Source organism: Hyperoodon ampullatus (genome assembly GCF_949752795.1).
Source record: "Hyperoodon ampullatus genome assembly, chromosome: 1".
In the NCBI taxonomy this organism is placed as follows: Eukaryota; Metazoa; Chordata; class Mammalia; order Artiodactyla; family Ziphiidae; genus Hyperoodon; species Hyperoodon ampullatus.
The window spans coordinates 59,022,627-59,041,379 of NC_136914.1; the positions used below are offsets into that span (position 1 = coordinate 59,022,627).

The window sequence follows — 18,753 nt, forward strand, 5'->3', positions numbered from 1 at the left end:
GGCCAGTCTCCCCTCTCTCTTAGCTCACCCCTGCTGGGCTGCTCTCCCTGCGGGCACCTGGTGGCATTAAAGAGCCATCTAGTTAGCAGCACATGCTTTGTGGATGGTTTAGTTATGAAAGTAGCCTCTTCTCCTTCACTCCGCACCGCCCCCCCACCACACCTACCTGAGTAGAATCCTGGTGGTGAACAGGAGCTGACCGAGCCCGGGTCCGGTTAATTCCCCCTTGGGATATCAGGACCTTCTCCAGACAATGTTCCAGGGAAACCTAGTGACCTCAAGATCATTAGGTGTTCCCTGAAAAAAGGGTTCTGTGACCAATAGGATTGGAAAATACTTAGAGAAGTACAGTATTCATTAGCATATTAAAGAAAACCCAGTTCACCTTGGTTAACTGGTCATTTCCCAAAATTGCCTTGTACCTGCAACACCCTCCGCCTCCTCCCTCCCCACTCTGTCTCGGCCCCTACATTCTCTCACTTGTTCATCGCCACAGGTGTTCCCTGGCACAAGTTTGAGAAACATTGGCTAACAGATGAGATAGGACACATAGACATAGAAGGACAGTCCAGCCAGCCACCGGGCTGCTTCCTTTTGGCCTCAACGTAAGAAACCCAGACTTCTCTGCCTTGACTGTTATTTGTAGACCTTGGGTGAACTTGATGCCAGGCAGTTTGGTGTAGTTAGGCGGCTCCACATCTTAAGGGCTCCTGTCCTGTGGCCAGTTCTGTGCGCCACCAGGTTCTATTCCTGGTTCAGGAGACTCCACGTAGCTGTGAGAGGCCACCTGTTTAAGGATAGGGCTAGCTTGTTGCCAGAAATGTCCTTTCATTTCCACACGAGGCAGTCATCCCACTGCCCCTGCTGTGGTCCTAGAAATTCAGAGCCAGTGGCATCATAGCTCTGGCTCCTGGGAGAAGATGCTAATGTAAGCGGAGAGGGGTTTATCTGAACTTACTCTTATTTCCCATCCGAGTCCTGGCATTTGTCCTAGGATCTCTCCTTTAGGAGCAGTTGGTACAGAACTACAGTCAATAGGGAGGCACACTACTGAGTTTCCAGTCATCTCTCTTCTCAAGTCACCTGGTCAACTGTTGGGAGGGGAGGGAGAAAGAGGCTCATGGTTTGTCTTCAGAATCATTGACAAAGTCAGGAAATGCCTGCCTTCCTCTGGGCCTGTTTCTGGTGTTGGCTCTTAGGTTACCAAGAAACAAAACCCACTTGAACTAGCTCAAGAAGGCGTCTATATTGTAGTAAAGTCTATCTCAAAAAAACCTATTAAAAACATCTTACCAGTGCAGATGTTGGAAGCATTCTCTTTAAAATCAGGAGCAAGACAGTATCACCTGTTTCTATTCAACATTGTCCTGGAGCCTTAGCCAAATTTTTTTTAGGAAAGAAAAAGAAATTAAAGGCATAAGAATCAAAAAAAGAGGAAGTAAAACTGTCATTATTTGCAGATCGTATTTGTATGGAACACCAAAAATATCTAGACAAGTGATTAGAATAACAGGAGAGGTTAGGAAGATATCTGGAGATAAGATACAAAAATTAATTATATTTCTATATATTGACAGTAATTAAAATATGTATATATTTTTAAATCTTTTATTTTAGAATATTTTTAGACTTACAGAAAAATTGCAAACATAGTACATATCCCTCACCCAGTTTTCCCCACTGTTAACATTTTACCTTAATATGGTATATTTAAAATATGTGTGTGTGTGTGTATAAAGAATATATATATCTTCTTTTCTTTTTTAAAGACCACATCTACAATAGTAATAAAACTATACCCTGGAGTGAATCCAGCAAAAGATATACAAAGCATGTATGTATGCAGCAAATTAAAATTTGACTGGAAGACATCAAGGAAGAATGTGTAAGAATGCAGGGGCAACTCACAGACCCAAAGAGCAGGAGATTTCCCCCAGGCCTCCTGGGCACTGAGCCCTGGGGTGGAAGCATCTATTTCTCCACGTGTTCAGGGCCCATGTGGTCTGGCTTGTTCACTTCTCTCCGTTTGTCTGACATGTCATAACCCAGCCTAGTACAGTTTTTCCTCTTGCTGCCTCCTGACTTCTTATGGAGGAGACCCTTTCTCAGGCTCTTCTCAGGCATTTGACTGCCTTCATCCCATGTCGTTCACACATGGTGAATGGTGAGTTCACCTCTCCAGGACCTTCAAACCTCAGTGCTTTGCCCTGCCTGCTGTGGTCCTTAACTCACAAGTACTGGCCTCTGACCTCACAGGAATAAGGAAGGCCTCCACAATGCCAGAGAAATCCTGACCCGCCTGGGAGTGGAGCCATCTGATGACGACTGTATTTCGGTCCAGCACGTGTGCACCATTGTCTCGTTCCGCTCTGCCAACCTAGTGGCTGCAACGCTAGGCGCCATCCTGAATCGTCTTCGAGATAACAAGAGCACGCCCAGGCTGCGGACCACGGTTGGTGTCGACGGGTCTCTTTACAAGACGCACCCACAGTGAGTCTGCCCTTTGCTATAATTGGCACTCAATACCTGCCTGGGCTAAGGACTTTCTCCAGAGGGCAGACTTTTGCACCCAGTGAAGGTTTCTGGCAGACAAGACAATATGTAGTTCTGGGCAGAAAGGTCAGAGTTGCCCACCTGGGGAAGTATCCAGCCCTCAGCTGATTCCTGCTGGTGTTGCTTCTGCACTACACTGTCATCTCTCCTCATTTCGTAAGTCTTGTTAGAGATTTCTATAGCTGCCAGGAGCACTGGGTGGAATATGTCTGTATCTTGAATTCTCTTGCTTCTCTGCATTTCATCAGGGACCTTCATCCTCACTGTAGCTCAGGTCATAGGTGTAGTGCCCACATTCCTATTTTAGAAGCTCCGATGAGTTTCTAAAGCCCCTCAAACCCTCAGATAGTACTTTTAAAAAATGGGTAACTTGTTGATGCTTTGCATCTGAGAGCCAGAGAGAGATTAAGTTGTTAAGTGGTCCCCATTGATGCTGCCTTCTTGTCTACTGGACGCCTTAGCGTCAAAAGCCTTCTGTGGCCACTAAGGACATGGCCTGAATCTTTTAAAAAGGCTAAAGGTGAATTCTAAGTCTTTATGTTCCAAATTTTAACAATAACTGCCTGTGACATGATTTTTTTGTACGGGATCTCAGGTATTTCTCCCACTGTATATATAATGTGCCTGTGAAGTGGCCTTGCAGATACTGTGCCTTCATACCCAGTTCTAGTAACAGTTAAATAAGGATTGACTTAAACTGAAATAGTTCAGTGTTGCTGAGGGGATAGGGTTTGAGCTAGTTAGCTGCTATTATCTGCCAGGTTCATAATTTTTTTTTTTTTTTTTTTTTTTTTTGTAGTACGCGGGCCTCTCACTGTTGTGGCCTCTCCCGTTGCGGAGCACAGGCTCCGGACGCGCAGGCTCAGCGGCCATGGCTCACGGGCCCAGCCGCTCCACGGCATGTGGGATCCTCCCCGACTGGGGCACGAACCCGTGTCCCCTGCATCGGCAGGCAGACTCTCAACCACTGCGCCACCAGGGAAGCCCCATAATTTTATTTCTTTATATTCTTAGAGTTTTTGTAAAATTCTTGATAATGCAATTAGCCATCTTTTTTTTTTTTTTTCTTGGCTAATTTTTGGACAAGACAGCTTAGGGATTTACATCACATTAAAATAATTTTCTACTTGTGGTAAAATACACATAATATAAAATTTATCATCTTAGCCATTTTTTGAGTGTACAGTTCAGTAAATTTAAGTACCTTCACACTGTTGTGCAGGCATCACCACCAGTCATCTCTAGAACTCTGTCATTTGCAACATCACATTTTAAAAAATAACTGATTCAATACTGATTATTTCAGGAATAAAATATTTTTGGTATAGAAACTTCAGATAGTTCAAAAAATTACAAAGAGAATAGAAGTCATCATTAATCCCATCCCCTGGAGTTGACCGCTGTTAACATTTTGAGGTTCCAGTTTCCCAGTTTCCCATGGCAGGCAGCCTTCCATACTTACAACAGACCACAGACCTGGAGAAAGTTCTGTGTCTCACTGAGTCCTGTCCTAAAGTCCTCTTCTAACCACTAAAAAATATCCCTAGTCTTGGGGGCTGAGGGAAAGGGCCTAGTGAAAATGGAAAACAAGAGAGAGTCTTGCTTGATTGAGCCCTTGCTCAGCGCCAGTTATTCATCGAAGATTTGATGAACTCACTGAGTTCCCACCACATCACTGTCAGCCAGATGCTGTCATCCACATTGACTCCAAGGTTAAGTAACGGAACAAGGTCCCCTGGTATAGAAGTGGGGGCACTCACCCTGTCTCCTGGTCTGACTTTTAAACACTGGGCTCTTTTGGGCTCTTTCTTGACCACTGTGCTGTATTATCTCCTTGTCATAGTAGACAACAACATTTTTTTGGACCCTGAATTTTCTGTATTTGATATTCTTTTTTTGTTTGTTTTGGCCTCGTGGCATGTGGGATCTTAGTTCTCTCACCATGGATCAAACCTGTGGTCCCCTGCAGTGGAAGTGCAGAGTCCTGACCACTGGACCACCAGGGAAGTCCCTCGATATTCATGTAATAATGAGAGCCCTCTCTTTATGTGTCACTGTGGGTGATTTCAGTTTCCCCTTTTTACCTGTCTGCATTTGGTAACTTTTCTACAGTGGATGTGTTGTGTGACTGGAGTAATGCGGAAAGCAAGTGTAGAAAATGGAATTAAGGTGTCCAAAGAAAGGGGTCCTAGAGCTCCCTACAGTCCGGCTCAGTCGGCTATTGTGGCCTCCCCGCCCCAGGTATTCCCGGCGTTTCCACAAGACCCTGAGGCGCTTGGTGCCCGACTGCGATGTGCGTTTCCTCCTCTCGGAGAGTGGCAGCGGCAAGGGGGCTGCCATGGTGACCGCAGTGGCCTACCGCCTGGCTGAGCAGCACCGGCAGATAGAGGAGACCCTGGCCCACTTCAGTCTCACCAAGGATATGCTGCTGGAGGTGAAAAGGAGGATGCGGGCCGAGATGGAATTGGGGCTGGGAAGGCAGACGCATGACAAGGCCGTCGTCAAGATGCTGCCCTCCTTCGTCCGGAGCACTCCCGATGGGACAGGTGAGGACCTCTGTTGGGGGCTGACACGCCCCTCCTGCTTCTCACACCAGTGGCCGAGTCACGGTGGGGCTGCAGGGTGGTTGGCTTCTCCATTGGATGCTTTACACTGGGGTGGCATGATTTTGGCAAGAGCTAGAAACTCACTCAAACCTCTCTCTTCCATTTTTACCACCGACTTGCCGTGTGTGTGACTCAAGGCAGTCTATTTCCCCTGGTCCAGACTCCCAGGCAGGCGCTGTCTCCAAAACCACAGCCCTGTTCAGAATTAGAAAGTGTTCTTAAGAGAACAGAGCTGGGCAGATCCCGAAGCACTGAGATTGCTATAGGGCCTCTGATAAACACAGGAAAGCAGAAGAAGGATAAACACTCACTGCCCCCTTCCTAGGTCCTGGTGGAGAGGCACACAGAGGCCTGGGGATTGTTATACCCAGGCAGGTTGGAGCTCAGCGTCCAACCCCATACTGCTGACCTTGCTGGTCCTGTTGGAGCTGAGCACTGGGCGGATGCTGATGACTGTTTGTGATATGAGTATGTCCTATGTGTCAGCTACTTACTCTAGCATAATATACCACCCTGAAACTTAGTGGCTTTAAACAGAAACCACTTATTGTTGCTCAGGGGTCCCTGGGTCGGCAACTTATCATTGCTCATCTGGGCCAGGCTTGGCTGATCTTTCATTCATGCGTCTGCAGTCCCTGGGGGGCTCTCCCTTACATGTCCAGCATTTGTCTGTCAGCTGGGGTGTAGGAGTGCCTGGCCACGTGTCTCATCCTCCAGTGGGCCGCTGGGCTTGTTCACATGGTAACAGCAGGGTCCACGAGGGAGAGGGAGACCTCAAAGCCTCTTGGAGGCCTAGGCTGGGGCTGGCTCAGCTCCGCTTCTGCCACACTCTGTTGGCCAAAGCAAGTTATAAGGCCAGGCCAGATCCAAGGGGAGGCGGAAATAGATTCCATCTTTTGACGGGAAGAAGTGCAAAGTCACTTTACAAAGAAGCCTGCATACAGGGAGGAATGATTGTGGCCATTTTTGCAAACACTCTACACATTGACATATATTATTAATTTTTATATGAGGTTCTCTAAGATCAGGTCATTGTTGCCAAGCTTTTTAATAGCCTGGTAAAAATTTATTTGTTTACTGTGACAGATGGTTCATCCATGGGGCCTTTTGTCCTTCTAGTGTGGCTCAGAGGCTGCGGTGGTCATGAGTTGGTGCCCACCCTCTCTGAGCCTGGGCTGTGTGCTGAGGGAAGACTTAATAGCTTCTCCCCTATATTTAATATGCGGCTTCCTCCCTTGAAAGTCTGAAGTCTTGGGGTTACTGGCTGTCAGGAGGCAATACTAACTCTTCTTGACCTTCTTTATGTTCTTGACCACAACAGAGCACGGTGACTTCTTGGCCCTGGATCTTGGAGGAACGAATTTCCGCGTCTTGCTGGTGAAAATTCGTAGTGGGAAAAAGAGAACAGTGGAAATGCACAACAAGATCTACGCCATTCCAACGGAAATCATGCAGGGCACCGGGGAAGAGGTGAGACAGTTTTGCTTTTACACCACCGTGACATATGTGCGTCACAGACCTGGCCAGTGGCACCGTTGGGCCCCAGAACCTGCATGTGATACATGCCGCTGTGCAGTTGTGTCTGTATGGCCCGAAAGCATCAGGTACATTCAGCCATGCTGGGCTTAGGATGCTCAGGGGCTGGGAAGATCCTAGGGAGGGGGGCTTGCTCTGCATGTGTCGGGGGCGGGTGTGTGTGTGTGTGTGTGTACTTGTATTTATGCACTGAAGGTGTGAAACTAGAGGGTACATGAGTAAGCCCTTCTTTTCTCCTAAAGCTGTTTGACCACATCGTTTCCTGCATCTCTGACTTCCTGGATTACATGGGTATCAAGGGCCCCAGAATGCCTCTGGGCTTCACGTTTTCGTTTCCCTGCAAGCAGACGAGCTTGGATGCGGTGAGTCTCCTTTTTCCAGGCATCAGACACTGGGCGGTGCTGACTGTCCCTTGGCCAGTGTGGGCCAGCTCTTGAAGCCTCCTCCAGCCTCTGTGTCATCCCTCGATTCTGGGACAGTTTAGCTGTCACAGTGAGTTGACTCAGGCCTTACGCCACACCCTCCAGTACATCTTAAGACTCTACTCTTTTTTTTTTTTTTTTTGCGGTACGCGGGCCTCTCACTGGTATGGCCTCTCCCATTGCGGAGCACAGGCTCCAGACCCGCAGGCTCAGAGGCCATGGCTCACGGGTTTTCTTCCCAGACGGGGCACGAACCCGTGTCCCCTGCATCGGCAGGCGGACTCTCAACCACTGCGCCACCAGGGAAGCCCTCTACTCTTCTTTTATCATTTAAAGCATTCACCTCTTCTGGGAAGCCTTCTGGTCCTCCAGGCAAAAAGAATCTCACCCTCATGAGTGGTCCCTGTTTCCTCTAATGTTGCCTGGTTATAGTACTTCTTACACAGTTTTTAGTGATCTTTGGTGTCTCTCTTTTCTGCGATGTCGTATGCCCCTTGAGCCGAGGACCTGTGTTCCCCACAGGCCCCAGCACAATGTGCTATCAGAGTAGATGCTTAGTAAATGTTTATTCAATAAATGGAATGAACCAGGGCTTGAGGTCAGGGCTTGAGCACCTGCTGAGGACCATGAGCTGGCCACACAGTTCCTGCCCTCAGGAAGCCGCCAGTCTAGTGGAGCATCCCAGCCTACTCCAGCAACACCGGCACCACGCTTAGGGGTGTTGGCAGGCCCGGGGGGATGTTCTGTGTGGAAGGGAGAGGTTGTGCAGAATCCTGCAGGCGAGACCCATCCTCTGTGTTGCACAGGTAGAGGTATAGCCAGGGAGCAGGCCCTGGTGTTGGCATCACATCACACGGGGCCTTAGGCCAGGGTTTGAGGCACATGATTGGCAGCACTTGGCAAGCTGAGCAGGGCCACCTGCCTCCAGAAGCCAGTTAATCCAGGCACAGTGCTGACTCGGGTCTTTTTCCCTCTTAATAACTCTTTTAGATCTCAACAGGTGGATCCATGTAAACTTGGTGTTGCAGTTTTTAAAAGGTCTGGTGATTTTTAAAAGCAGTTCACTTATACCGTCATCATAGTGAGTACACACCCAGCAAGTGTATACACTACAGTCCAATCAAACCTAAAGTTTACTTTAGGTAGTAACAGTGTTACTAAAAATTTGCATTTCTCCACTTATGTTTTTGGTAAACTGTTCTTCAGAGGAACTAGTTGGTTATACCACGGGCAGCACCATTAACTTTCTATGCCTCAGTTTCTCCATCTGTGAAGTGGGGATTACAAACCAGACCACTGTGAGGACAGTGAGAGGGGGCAGGCCTGCGGAGGACTCTTTGTATTTTATTGGTTTGTGCCTCAGATGTTCCAGCATTGTCTCACTGTAAATTCTTAGCAGGTGTTTACTCTGGAAGGAGGGGGTGGGATTTTGTATTCTGCCTAGAAGGATTAATGACACAGGACTCTCCCACTGCCCTTCCTATTGCAGGGAATCTTGATCACCTGGACGAAAGGTTTTAAGGCAACTGATTGCGTGGGGCAGGATGTAGCGACCTTACTGAGGGATGCGGTAAAAAGGAGAGAGGTAACTATTAAAAGGATGTTTTAAAAAATCTTTCCTGTTTTTTTCAGGTTATAAAAATTGTACTTGCTCGGGAATTCCCTGGCAGTCCAGCGGTTAGGACTCCGCACTTCCACTGCAGGGGGCATGGGTTCGATCCCTGGTTGGGGGACTAAGATCCCACATGCCACTCGGCAGCCAAAGAAAAAAGTACTTGCTTGTTGTAAAGAATTCAAACGATACAGAACCCTGTGACAAGGTTATTAAGGTTGCCCCAACTGATGGCAATAAAAGAGAGCAGAACAGTTTTGTGTTATTAAAAGATAGTTTAAGGAATGTAAAATCATGGCTCTCCTCCAGCTTGAAAAAGGGAAAAGCAGCCCCTGACCGTGGGGCACAGTCTGGCACTGCCGCGGAGCACAGCCGTCATCACAGCCCCCTTGTGACCGCAATGGAATCAAATGAGCAGGAAGTGCTGCGTCATCATGGCAGAACTTGGCACGTGCTCAGAGATGGCCCTGCTTTCTGACAGCATCCAGTCCTGAGCAAAACCCCACTTCTTAGAACCCTCCCTAAAACCACCAGCACAGGCTCAGATCCTATAACTGTGCTTTCTAGCACCTTCTGGCACGCACCATGGGATGTGTTCGCCTGTGTTGCAACCAACCAATCAGGAAGTGCAGCTTTGTCCACTGTGGGTATGTTTCCGGTGGTCTTTGGCTGGAGGACATTGACAAAATATAAAATGAAAAATTCTGAAGTTTTTATTTAACTCATTAATTAATGAGGGAATCAGTTAGAAGTTAAAAAAGAAAAAAGGTCTGTTCAAGTGTCTCCAGTTCAGAAGAGCAGATTAATTAATATACACAGGCAGTCAGGGAGGCTGATATGTATGAGTTGGAAGTGGGGTCGATTGTTCCTGGAAGAGGGTGCTAGACGACAGCTAATATTTCATTGAAAAGAAACCTGATGCCCTCTTTTTGCCCATTTCACAACTCTTAATCTCAGTGTTCTTCCAATGTACTTTCCATGCATATACCAACATACATTAAAAAAATTGGAGTCATACCACGTATACTATATTACAGCTGGCTTTTTTCACTTACTATGAAATAGGAGTCTTTCGTTTCGCTACATAGAGGCCAACTTCATTCACTTTCTTGGCTGTGCAGGATTCCAGAGTTTGCCCGAACCGGGCCTTACATGTCCCTTTTGATCTAGATTTGGGTTGTTTCTCCTTCTGGCTCACATAAGTCACGCAAATACCCTTGTATGTGCCTTTGTGTACCTGTATGCTTGTCTCCGAAGAACAGATTCTGAGACATAGATTTGGTACTTCCATTTTGCCCTCTGAAAGGCTATAATACTTTAACCTGCCAAGAGAAAGAGCTACTTGGCCATTGTCCCTTGTCTCTTCTCCATTCCGCAGTGCTCACTGGGCTGCCTCTCTAGGACTCATTGCCATCTGTGAAATGGGTAGAATACTTCCTTTCTTCAGAGCTCAAGCTTCAGATACATCATTAATAGTAGATGTTTAGTGAAGAAGCATTTCATTACCTTTCACAGGCTGGTAAGGAAACTATTTCAGATGATGCACCAGCAGCTTTCTGACTGCAGTGCAGCAGAGTGACCCTGCAGAACTCAAGCCGGGCAGCGCTGTCCCTCCCCTAAAGCTAAACCTGTGCCTCTTTCTTTCCAAAGGAATTTGACCTGGACGTGGTGGCTGTGGTCAATGACACGGTGGGCACCATGATGACCTGTGCTTATGAGGAGCCCACCTGCGAGGTTGGACTCATCGTAGGTGGGTGTCCTGGAAGGTCTTTTTCTGGGGCAGGGTAGGCTGGGTTTTCCTGTTTTGTGGGGCCCTGAGCCAACAGCTCAGCCCTCGGTGTGAGACAGTATATCTGTCAGCACTGTCCCCTTAACCACCTCCAGAGTTTCATCATGGCCTGAGGCTGCAGGGCTCTCCAGAGGTTTCCCCTCCCAACAGCCAGCCCACGAGGCTTCCAGTTGACTGTAAGCAGGTTGTCAGGAACGGAGCTCTCCAGGAGTGCGGCCCCCAGGTGGCTCACACGCCCCCGGCGGACAGGGTGGGAGTGCTTGGAGCTGGCCTGGTCAGCAGGGCTTGTAGGGAGGGGCCCGGGCAGGTGTTGCAGGGCCGGGGCCTGTGGCTGGGAAGAAAGCAAGCCTCCTCCTCTCCTGACTGTGGAGAAGGGCCAGAGGGCAGTCTGGGCGCCATTTGGCTTTTAGCACCAATGGTCCCAGCTGCTGAAGTGGGAGGCATATGACTGAGCCAAAATCTGGGTCTGCTCACCTGTGCACAGTAAAGCCAATCCACTGACACTGGGTTGTGGTGAAGGAAAAGTGCAGCATTTTTTATGTTTTGTTATGTTTTTGGTTTTTTGTGTGTGGGGGAGCGGGGATAGACAAAGAGTTAGATTAGCATAGGACGGAAAGGGCAGCGTTTACTGTGAGGCGCCGTACAAGGAGTCCAGGACAGCCAATGCTCAGAAAGCCTGAACTCCTCCGTGCAGTTCAGCACAGCCTTTTCAAAGGCCAGGTGAGGGAGGGGCGTCTCAGGGTCTGTGATCAGCTCATGCACAGTTCTCTGATTGGTTGATGGTGAGGTAACAGGACGGTGTCACTGGGGTCAACATTATCAGTCCTTAGGCTCCAGCAGGCCTGCGGCTATGTTCTCAAGGTCATCAAGTAGCTAATATCTTCCATTTGGTGGGGGTTTTAGCATCAGTAAAACAATTTAGGGAATGTGCATCAGACACTATTATCTAGGTACTTCAGAGGGGAGCTAAAGCAGAGGATATGGGAGAGGTGGCTGTCCCGGGAAGGCCCCACAGGGTCCTGCTCGCTTACAGACAGAGGGATTATCTGGCTTTGCAGGTTGTTCCTTTATAATCCAAGCACAGTAGGGGTCTGGGCCTTGAGAGCACAAAATCCCAGAAACATCTTGATTTAGGCTACAAGAAAAACATTCGCCTAACTGACCCTGTTCCTAATGTCAGGGATGCTGGGAAAAGGCCCGGTTTCTTAGCTAACACCTGCAGAACATCCCTGGGTGGAGAGAGTCAGCAAGCAGCCTGCTGCGTGCACCTGGGAGATTGGGAGAAGGCCCCAGCAGGCTGCCTTACTGGTGCCAGGAAGCCCTTTTCATTTGTTAAACCACTTTTGGCTCCTGTGGAAATTTTTAAAAGCTAGGGAGCAGCTCCAGGTAAATGTTGTTTGGGGCCTGGCTTTGGGGCTCTTTGTTTCTTCCTTTCTTTTGCAAAGCTTTCTTTCTCCACCCGGCCCCTCCCTTCCTTCTGCTTATGAATGGGTTTAGGTGTGAAATGCAAAGCTAGAGTGACACAGCACTTTCTCTGCTTCGGGCCTGACCTCACCTTCCTGCCCAGAGGTCAGGCCCGCAAATGCCGGGGAGGGGGACGGAGGTGGGGGGTGGGGGTAGGGGGTTCTCCCATTGCCTTCAAAGTCACTCTTTCCCTCTGTCATCAGTTGATCTCTGCTCAGAACGCCCATGAACAAGAAGTATAATTTACATGTTTTGGCTTTCTTTGCACCCCTTCCATTTCTGGCGCTCCTCTTCTCTCAGTTTTACACTTTGGGTGAAAGGGAGCCGAGAAAACAAAAATTACGTTACCCGAAAACTGGGTTGGCTTCTTGGTGGGTGTCGAGCCAAAAGACACAACCAAACCAAAGATCAGAAGGAAGGATTTATTACTTGCAGCAAGTAAAGAGAACACTGGGGGTCTTTCCCAAAGCAGTGTCTCCTCGAACAGAAAAATTGGGGAAGTTTTAAGCTAAGGGTACGTGCATATTCATGAAGGGGCTTGGGCAGAGGAGAATTCAGTATAGAATTGGGGCAAAGGTTGACAGAGTCCAGGCTTCAGTTGATTTAAGTCACGAGGGTCAGAAAAGGTCAACATCACCATCCCTTAGGTTACACTTGATCTGGTGGTTGAGTGAGGGTTTAAATTCTGCAAAACAGCTCAGGAAAGTGCTTCAGGCTAATCTTTACCACTGAAACAGAGCTAGGAGTCTTTACAACTGATTTGTTATCTTTGCTATTGTTACTTCTCATGCCTGATAACAGTTTGTCCTTTTGTTCCCTTAAAATCATTATTACTGAGACCTGTTCTAGAGCAAGCATTGTGGCCAGGCTTAGATCACAAAATGGCTTAGGCCAAAATGGCTCCTCTTATATCAAGAGAGTCATGCCTGTTTGTCTTTCTCTGGGGACTCCCTACCCTATCTGCTTACAGTTACACAGTCAGAAGCATCTGTGAATTCTACTTAAGTTTCTTTAAAGGGCATAAAACAGCCAGAGCCCACTTGTCTAGCTGGTAGAGGTGTCCTTGTGTCCCTTAAGGATGTTGAAAATCCATCGACCTCTGTCTCCCACCCAGGGTGGGTCCACAGTGAGGGCCTTGCGGCTGCAAGTGTGATCCCTGGCCAGCAGCATCAGAATCACCCGCGAGCATGTTAGAAATGCAGGGTCTTAGGCCTCACCCCAGACCTCCTGAATCAGAAAATCCATCTTAATAGCTCCTCAGGGGATTCAGGTGTATGTTAAAATATCTGTGTGAGGGACTCCTTGGTTAGTTGATTGGTTTTTAAATTTCCCGTCCATTCACTGAGACAAGGCCAGTGACCACAAGTTTGGATGTCTGGCGATTAAATCTGCTGTGAAAGTTTTAGAACACTTCCTCTCAGCATCTGTACCTAACTACTCCTAGTCGAGAACAGCAAACAGTTTGTGGTCCAGCCCTAGTCCTTGGGGGGGCCACAGTCTGACTAGCCCTGCCCTGGGGAGGTCAGGGATGGAGATCAGAGGCGCTTGATCCCCTGGCAGCCGTTTGTCTGTTTGTGTGTATACAGTGTAGGGGTGCACTCAGGGAAACATCTCTTTTCTCAGGAGAATCATCAGAATTTCAAAGAGATCTGTGATACCAAATGGTGAGGAACCATTGCTTTAGAAGGGCACCCTGGAGACGCTCAGGGCACTGTCCTTCCCTGAACGAACTGTGGGCCTCATTCTGGAACCCACAGGAGAGTTTGTTCAGGCAGAGTCCACGGCCAAGTTTGATAAGAAAAGATAAGTGGACATGCATGGTGGGATAGTAGACAACCCCTCCATGTAATATTTTATATGTATGTGTGTATATACATATAAATATAGTATATGTGTGTGTATGTATATGTGGAGAGAGAAGGAAAGAGAAATAGAGGAATATCCTTCCAGTCTGAATGCTGCCTGAACTTCCACAATTGAAAATACATCCCTTTGTTGTAAGACCATCTTGTATTAAAATAGACATAGCCCTGTGTGGACAGGTAAACATACGAGGCTCTCGGTGTTGATGTCTTAGTATAAAGTAAGTTAATCAAATGCTCTGGGCAGTTTTAACTCTGATTTTGCCTTTATATTTTGAGACTTTCCTGGAAGACATTGGGAAAGTGAAGCTATTACTTTGTTCATCTCAAAAGTGTGCCCCTCTCTGTGGAGCCCCAGGCCCCACCCAAGTCTAGCTGCAATCCCTCTCCCCACTAAGCACGGTGGTGTGGCCATTCATTCTCTCCTCGTGTATTTCAGGGACGGGCAGCAATGCCTGCTACATGGAAGAAATGAAAAACGTCGAGACGCTAGAAGGAAACGAGGGCCGAATGTGTATCAACATGGAGTGGGGTGCCTTTGGGGACAACGGGTGTCTGGACGATATCAGAACGATCTATGACAAACTGGTGGATGAATATTCTCTAAACGCCGGGAAGCAAAGGTAATCCCACCTGGTGGAGGAGACGGGAGGGCATCCTGCCTATTACAACGGAAGACGGTTCTAGGAGTGGGGTTTGCACAAAGCCTGGAGACTGTGGTCCCTCAAGTTCACTCCTGACCTTGGCTTTTGGCCCAAGGAGAGCAGAGAACTTAGGGGTGGAGGGTGGTGGCAGCACATGGTACAAGATGGCCCAGGGTTGATGTTCTGTGCAGGTGCCTCTGGGGACAGGGTAGCAGTGGCCACACCACTCCTCTCAGTGAGCGTGTTTATCCTGCAACATTCTGGCCTTCTCATTGCTCTATGTTTCTTCCCCATCAGGCTCATAGAGATCTGTTGGTCAGCAGGTTTTTGCCTTGTTTAGTAGGACACATTTGACCTGCAGTTGTTAAAGGGCAAGGGAAGTTAGGATGTCGCCAGTGGGAGTCAGGGGCTCCCCGTCACGGGTGAGGCAGAGGCCCGCCACCGCCAATTCCTCCTCTTCCCACGGCAGACCTCCTGCACCGCCTAGTGGCTATTTGGATCTTTGCAGCTCGGGTGTCAGGGACCCTTCCCAAGATGGCAGTGTCCACCCTTCCCAGCATAGAGACAAATGACCCCTTGTCTCAAGCTCCCAGGGATCAGGCCATCCTCCGCCATAGCCAAGACGAGGTGGTCTAGGCCGTGCCCCCAGGAACAGAATGAAGAGCTGGGGGTAATACCTCCCAAACATAAGTGGTTCTCCAGCTAACCTCAAGATTTTTGTCTTTTCCAAATACCACCTGTGCTTAATGTTTTTCTTTAAATCATCTTGTATTCTTACGTTTAATGAGGGAGGAAAACCAATATTACCATAAAATGGATATAGTGAAGAACAGCGTTATTTCAGTCCTAGCTACTGTGTCTACCAACAGCTCTACAGGAAGACACCCTTTGTTATAAGGGAGATCAGTAGGGGTTGGAAGGGGTTAGAGCCATATCAGCATCAAACTTATCAACACCAAGGAGATGTCTCCTTGATGGAATGAAAAGGACTAGATGGGAATTGATGATAGTGCTATTTCGTGTTTTTCCTGTGGACCACCCGAAGTCTTCTGGAGTATCCAGATTCCAGTGGAGTCATGCCAGCTTGGGGACACTGGGATGGGGTGTGTGCATGGAAGCATTTAAAGCCCATGTCATTTCTTGAGGCTCCTGAACATGGAGAGGACAGGAATTAAAAGCCCCCAAGAACAGGTGACCCTCAGGGGTGTGGTGGCCACCTGTGTCCTCCAGCCTGTGTGGCTTTATCACTCTGTGGGTACTTGACCAGCACTCTGGGTTTTGGCAAAACCTTCCAAAAATCTAGTGGGAACTTTCCCTGTGTTGTCTTGTTCCTTTAAGCCGTTTGCTGATTCTACAGGTATTGATTGAGCACCTGACTGAGAGCAACGCTGAGCTGTGCTGGGCCCTGGGACTCAAAGCTGAGCAAGACACACATTCTCTGTCCCCTCAAGGCTTTCGCTGCAGGGGTGCCAAGGGGCGGAAGACCTGTGTGTGCTGTGAAGAAGGGAGGGTGTGTGGGAGCTGAGAAAGGCAGGAGGAGGACAGACCTCTTGGAGCAGTGCTGGGCAAGTTGGGAGCTGAGAGCTGGAGTGGGGTTTTGCCAGGCAAAGGCAGGGAGTCAGGTGAGGAAGTGGATGGTCCAGCAGTGAGACAGAGTGCTGGTACTTTCGCGTCTGACCCCGGGAGGGTTGGGGATTCCTCAGTCCTTCCCGGTCTCACCCTCTGCCTCTGCCAGGGAGCACAGGGCTGGGTGCACGGGTTGGTGATGCCGGTGAGGCACAGTAAGGCGCCCGGGGTTACTGTGAGACCACAGGCTTCATATAGACACCCAGTCCCCTCCTCTCATTTCAGGTATGAGAAGATGATCAGCGGTATGTACCTGGGTGAAATCGTCCGCAACATCTTGATTGACTTCACCAAGAGGGGATTCCTCTTCCGAGGGCAGATCTCTGAGCCGCTGAAGACTCGGGGCATCTTTCAGACCAAGTATCTGTCTCAGATCGAGAGGTGAGTGGGCAGGGCCTTCCCTATTAGAGGTGGACCTGGCCAGGGGGCTGTAATGGGGGCAGTAGGCAACATAGGGGACATTTTGGCCATTTGGGAGGGTTTTCTTCTTCCACTGGGGTAGTAGGCCCTGAGCAATTGCATTTTGAAGTTCCATAATTTTACTATAAATCATTTCCTTTTATTCATCCTGTATGTTAGGGCATTATACTGATTTGTTTGAAATCATCCTGTGTGTAAGTAGGTTACATTTCAGGATAGGAAAGGTGCATCACAGATACTTGTATTGAAGGACCATTGAGTCCAGAAGAGCCAAGCACCAAGCACCCCTAGTCTGGCCTCACCCTCTTTTCCTCTGAAAGGCAGCCTAGGATGCATAGCTCACCGCCCACCGTGCCCCACAGCGAGCTGCTTCTGTCTTCCTCCTGTTTTTCTCATGTAGAGTGAACATTTCATCTGTGCCTTTGCCATCTTCCGCAGTGAGCTGTGAGAAGAGGTGGAAAAGTGCTCAGCAAAAGAGCTTGTGCAAAAGCCACCTTCATTTTAGAATGGTCACGATAGCAGCACTGACATTGGCTTGGCTCGGGTCTGCCCCTCGCTTTCGCCCAGGCCTGGGTCTGTAACCTTCAGGTAGAACTCACTTCCCACCAGAACCCACGCAGTGAAGTGCTAGCTGCAGACAGCGGCCCTGCGGCACTGACCCTGGAGGACTGGGGCACGTGGAGTGGTGGCATTTCACAGCTGCGGAGGAGGGGGGGCACCAGGCTAGGGAACCAAGCTCCCCACTGCTTTCTCTCCTCATTCTAAGTTTACCCAAGGGCCAAGTGTGGAAAATAGGAGCCTGAGAAGAATGAGAAGAAAATATCAGTGAATATTTCTTGTTAACATTTTTTTATTGTGGTAGATATATGTAACATTAAATTTACCATTGTTACCATTTTGGAAGTGGACAGTTCAGTGGCATTAAGTACATTCACATTGTTGTTCAGCCATCGCCACCATCCATCTCCAGAACTCTTTCATCATCCCAAACTGAAATTTTGTACCCATTAAACACTAACTCCCCAGTTCCCCCCTCCCCCCAGCCCCTGGCAACCACCCTTCTACCTTCTGTGTCTATGAATTTGACTCCTCTAGTGACTTCATGTAAGTGGAATCATATAGCATTTGTCCTTTCACATCTGGCTTATTGCACTTAGTATAATGTCTTCAGGGTGCATCCATGTTGTAGTATGTGTCAGAATTTCCTTGCTTTTTAAGGCTGAATAATTCTCTGTATGTATACACTACATTTTGTTTATCCATTCATCCATCCATGGACACTTGGGTCGCTTCCACCTGTTGTCTGTTGTGAATAATGCTGTTATGAACATGAGTGTACAAGTACATGATCGAGTCCCTGCTTTCAATTCTTTGGGATGTATACCCAAAAATGGAATTGCTGAATCACATAATTATTTTACGTATTTATTTATTTGGAGGAGCTGCCATACTGTTTTCCACAGTGGCTGTACCATTTTAACATCCCACCAGCAGTATATACAAGGGCTCCAACTTCTCCACATCTTCGCCAACACGTATTCTTTTCTGTTTTTGTTTTTCTTTTAATAATAGCTATACTGATGGGTGTGAAGTGCTGGGGAAGGTCCTTTCAGGTGTAATAGCAAAGGGAGAGATCATAAAGAAAAAATTGCCAAATTTAGCTGCATAGTTCTATAAGATAAAAACAAAATCAGTCATCAAGCTTAAAAGACAAACAGAAAACTAAGGAAAACATTTGCATTATATATGCAAGATGCAGAGCGTGGCATGGTGGGCAAGAGCTTTGGCAGGTCTGGTCTTGAGACCTGCTCTACCCCATTGGCTGTGAGCTTTGGGTGAGTTACTCGATCTCTCTGAGCCTCAATTTCTGCATCTTTAAAATGGGAATAATCATACATGGATCAGTTGGCTATTAGGAGGAGAAATGAGGTGATGTATGTAAAGCACGTGTCACATAGTAAGTCCTCAAAAAAGGCTGACTGCTCTTACCACTGCTGTTGTGTTCATCATCCGTCATTGTCAACTCTTTCAGTTTAATGAGGAGACAAATATCTCAGGAGAACAAGAGTTTTGGTATAAGGTAGTTCATATGGCCAGTCAACAAAAACAAAAACAGTAATCCTCACTAACAGAGAGGAGCACAGATTAAACCAGTGTGATGCCATTCTTACCAAATTGTCCAGTGTTTTCAATTTTTTAAAAAAATTTATTTATTTATT

The 18,753-nt window shown here is 47.9% G+C and overlaps 1 protein-coding gene across 2 annotated transcripts in view; it reads left to right on the top strand.

Moving 5' to 3' along the window:
• HK1 (hexokinase 1) overlaps positions 1-18,753 on the top strand; it is a 71,331-nt gene that overhangs the window by 48,529 nt on the left and 4,049 nt on the right. For both annotated transcript variants that reach the window (XM_079712381.1, XM_079712382.1), the window contains 8 exons: positions 2,257-2,490; positions 4,795-5,099; positions 6,481-6,629; positions 6,938-7,057; positions 8,607-8,702; positions 10,380-10,479; positions 14,284-14,467; positions 16,340-16,495. In XM_079712381.1, coding sequence (XP_079568507.1) covers positions 2,257-2,490; positions 4,795-5,099; positions 6,481-6,629; positions 6,938-7,057; positions 8,607-8,702; positions 10,380-10,479; positions 14,284-14,467; positions 16,340-16,495 — 1,344 coding nt within the window. The remainder of the gene's footprint in view (positions 1-2,256; positions 2,491-4,794; positions 5,100-6,480; positions 6,630-6,937; positions 7,058-8,606; positions 8,703-10,379; positions 10,480-14,283; positions 14,468-16,339; positions 16,496-18,753) is intronic.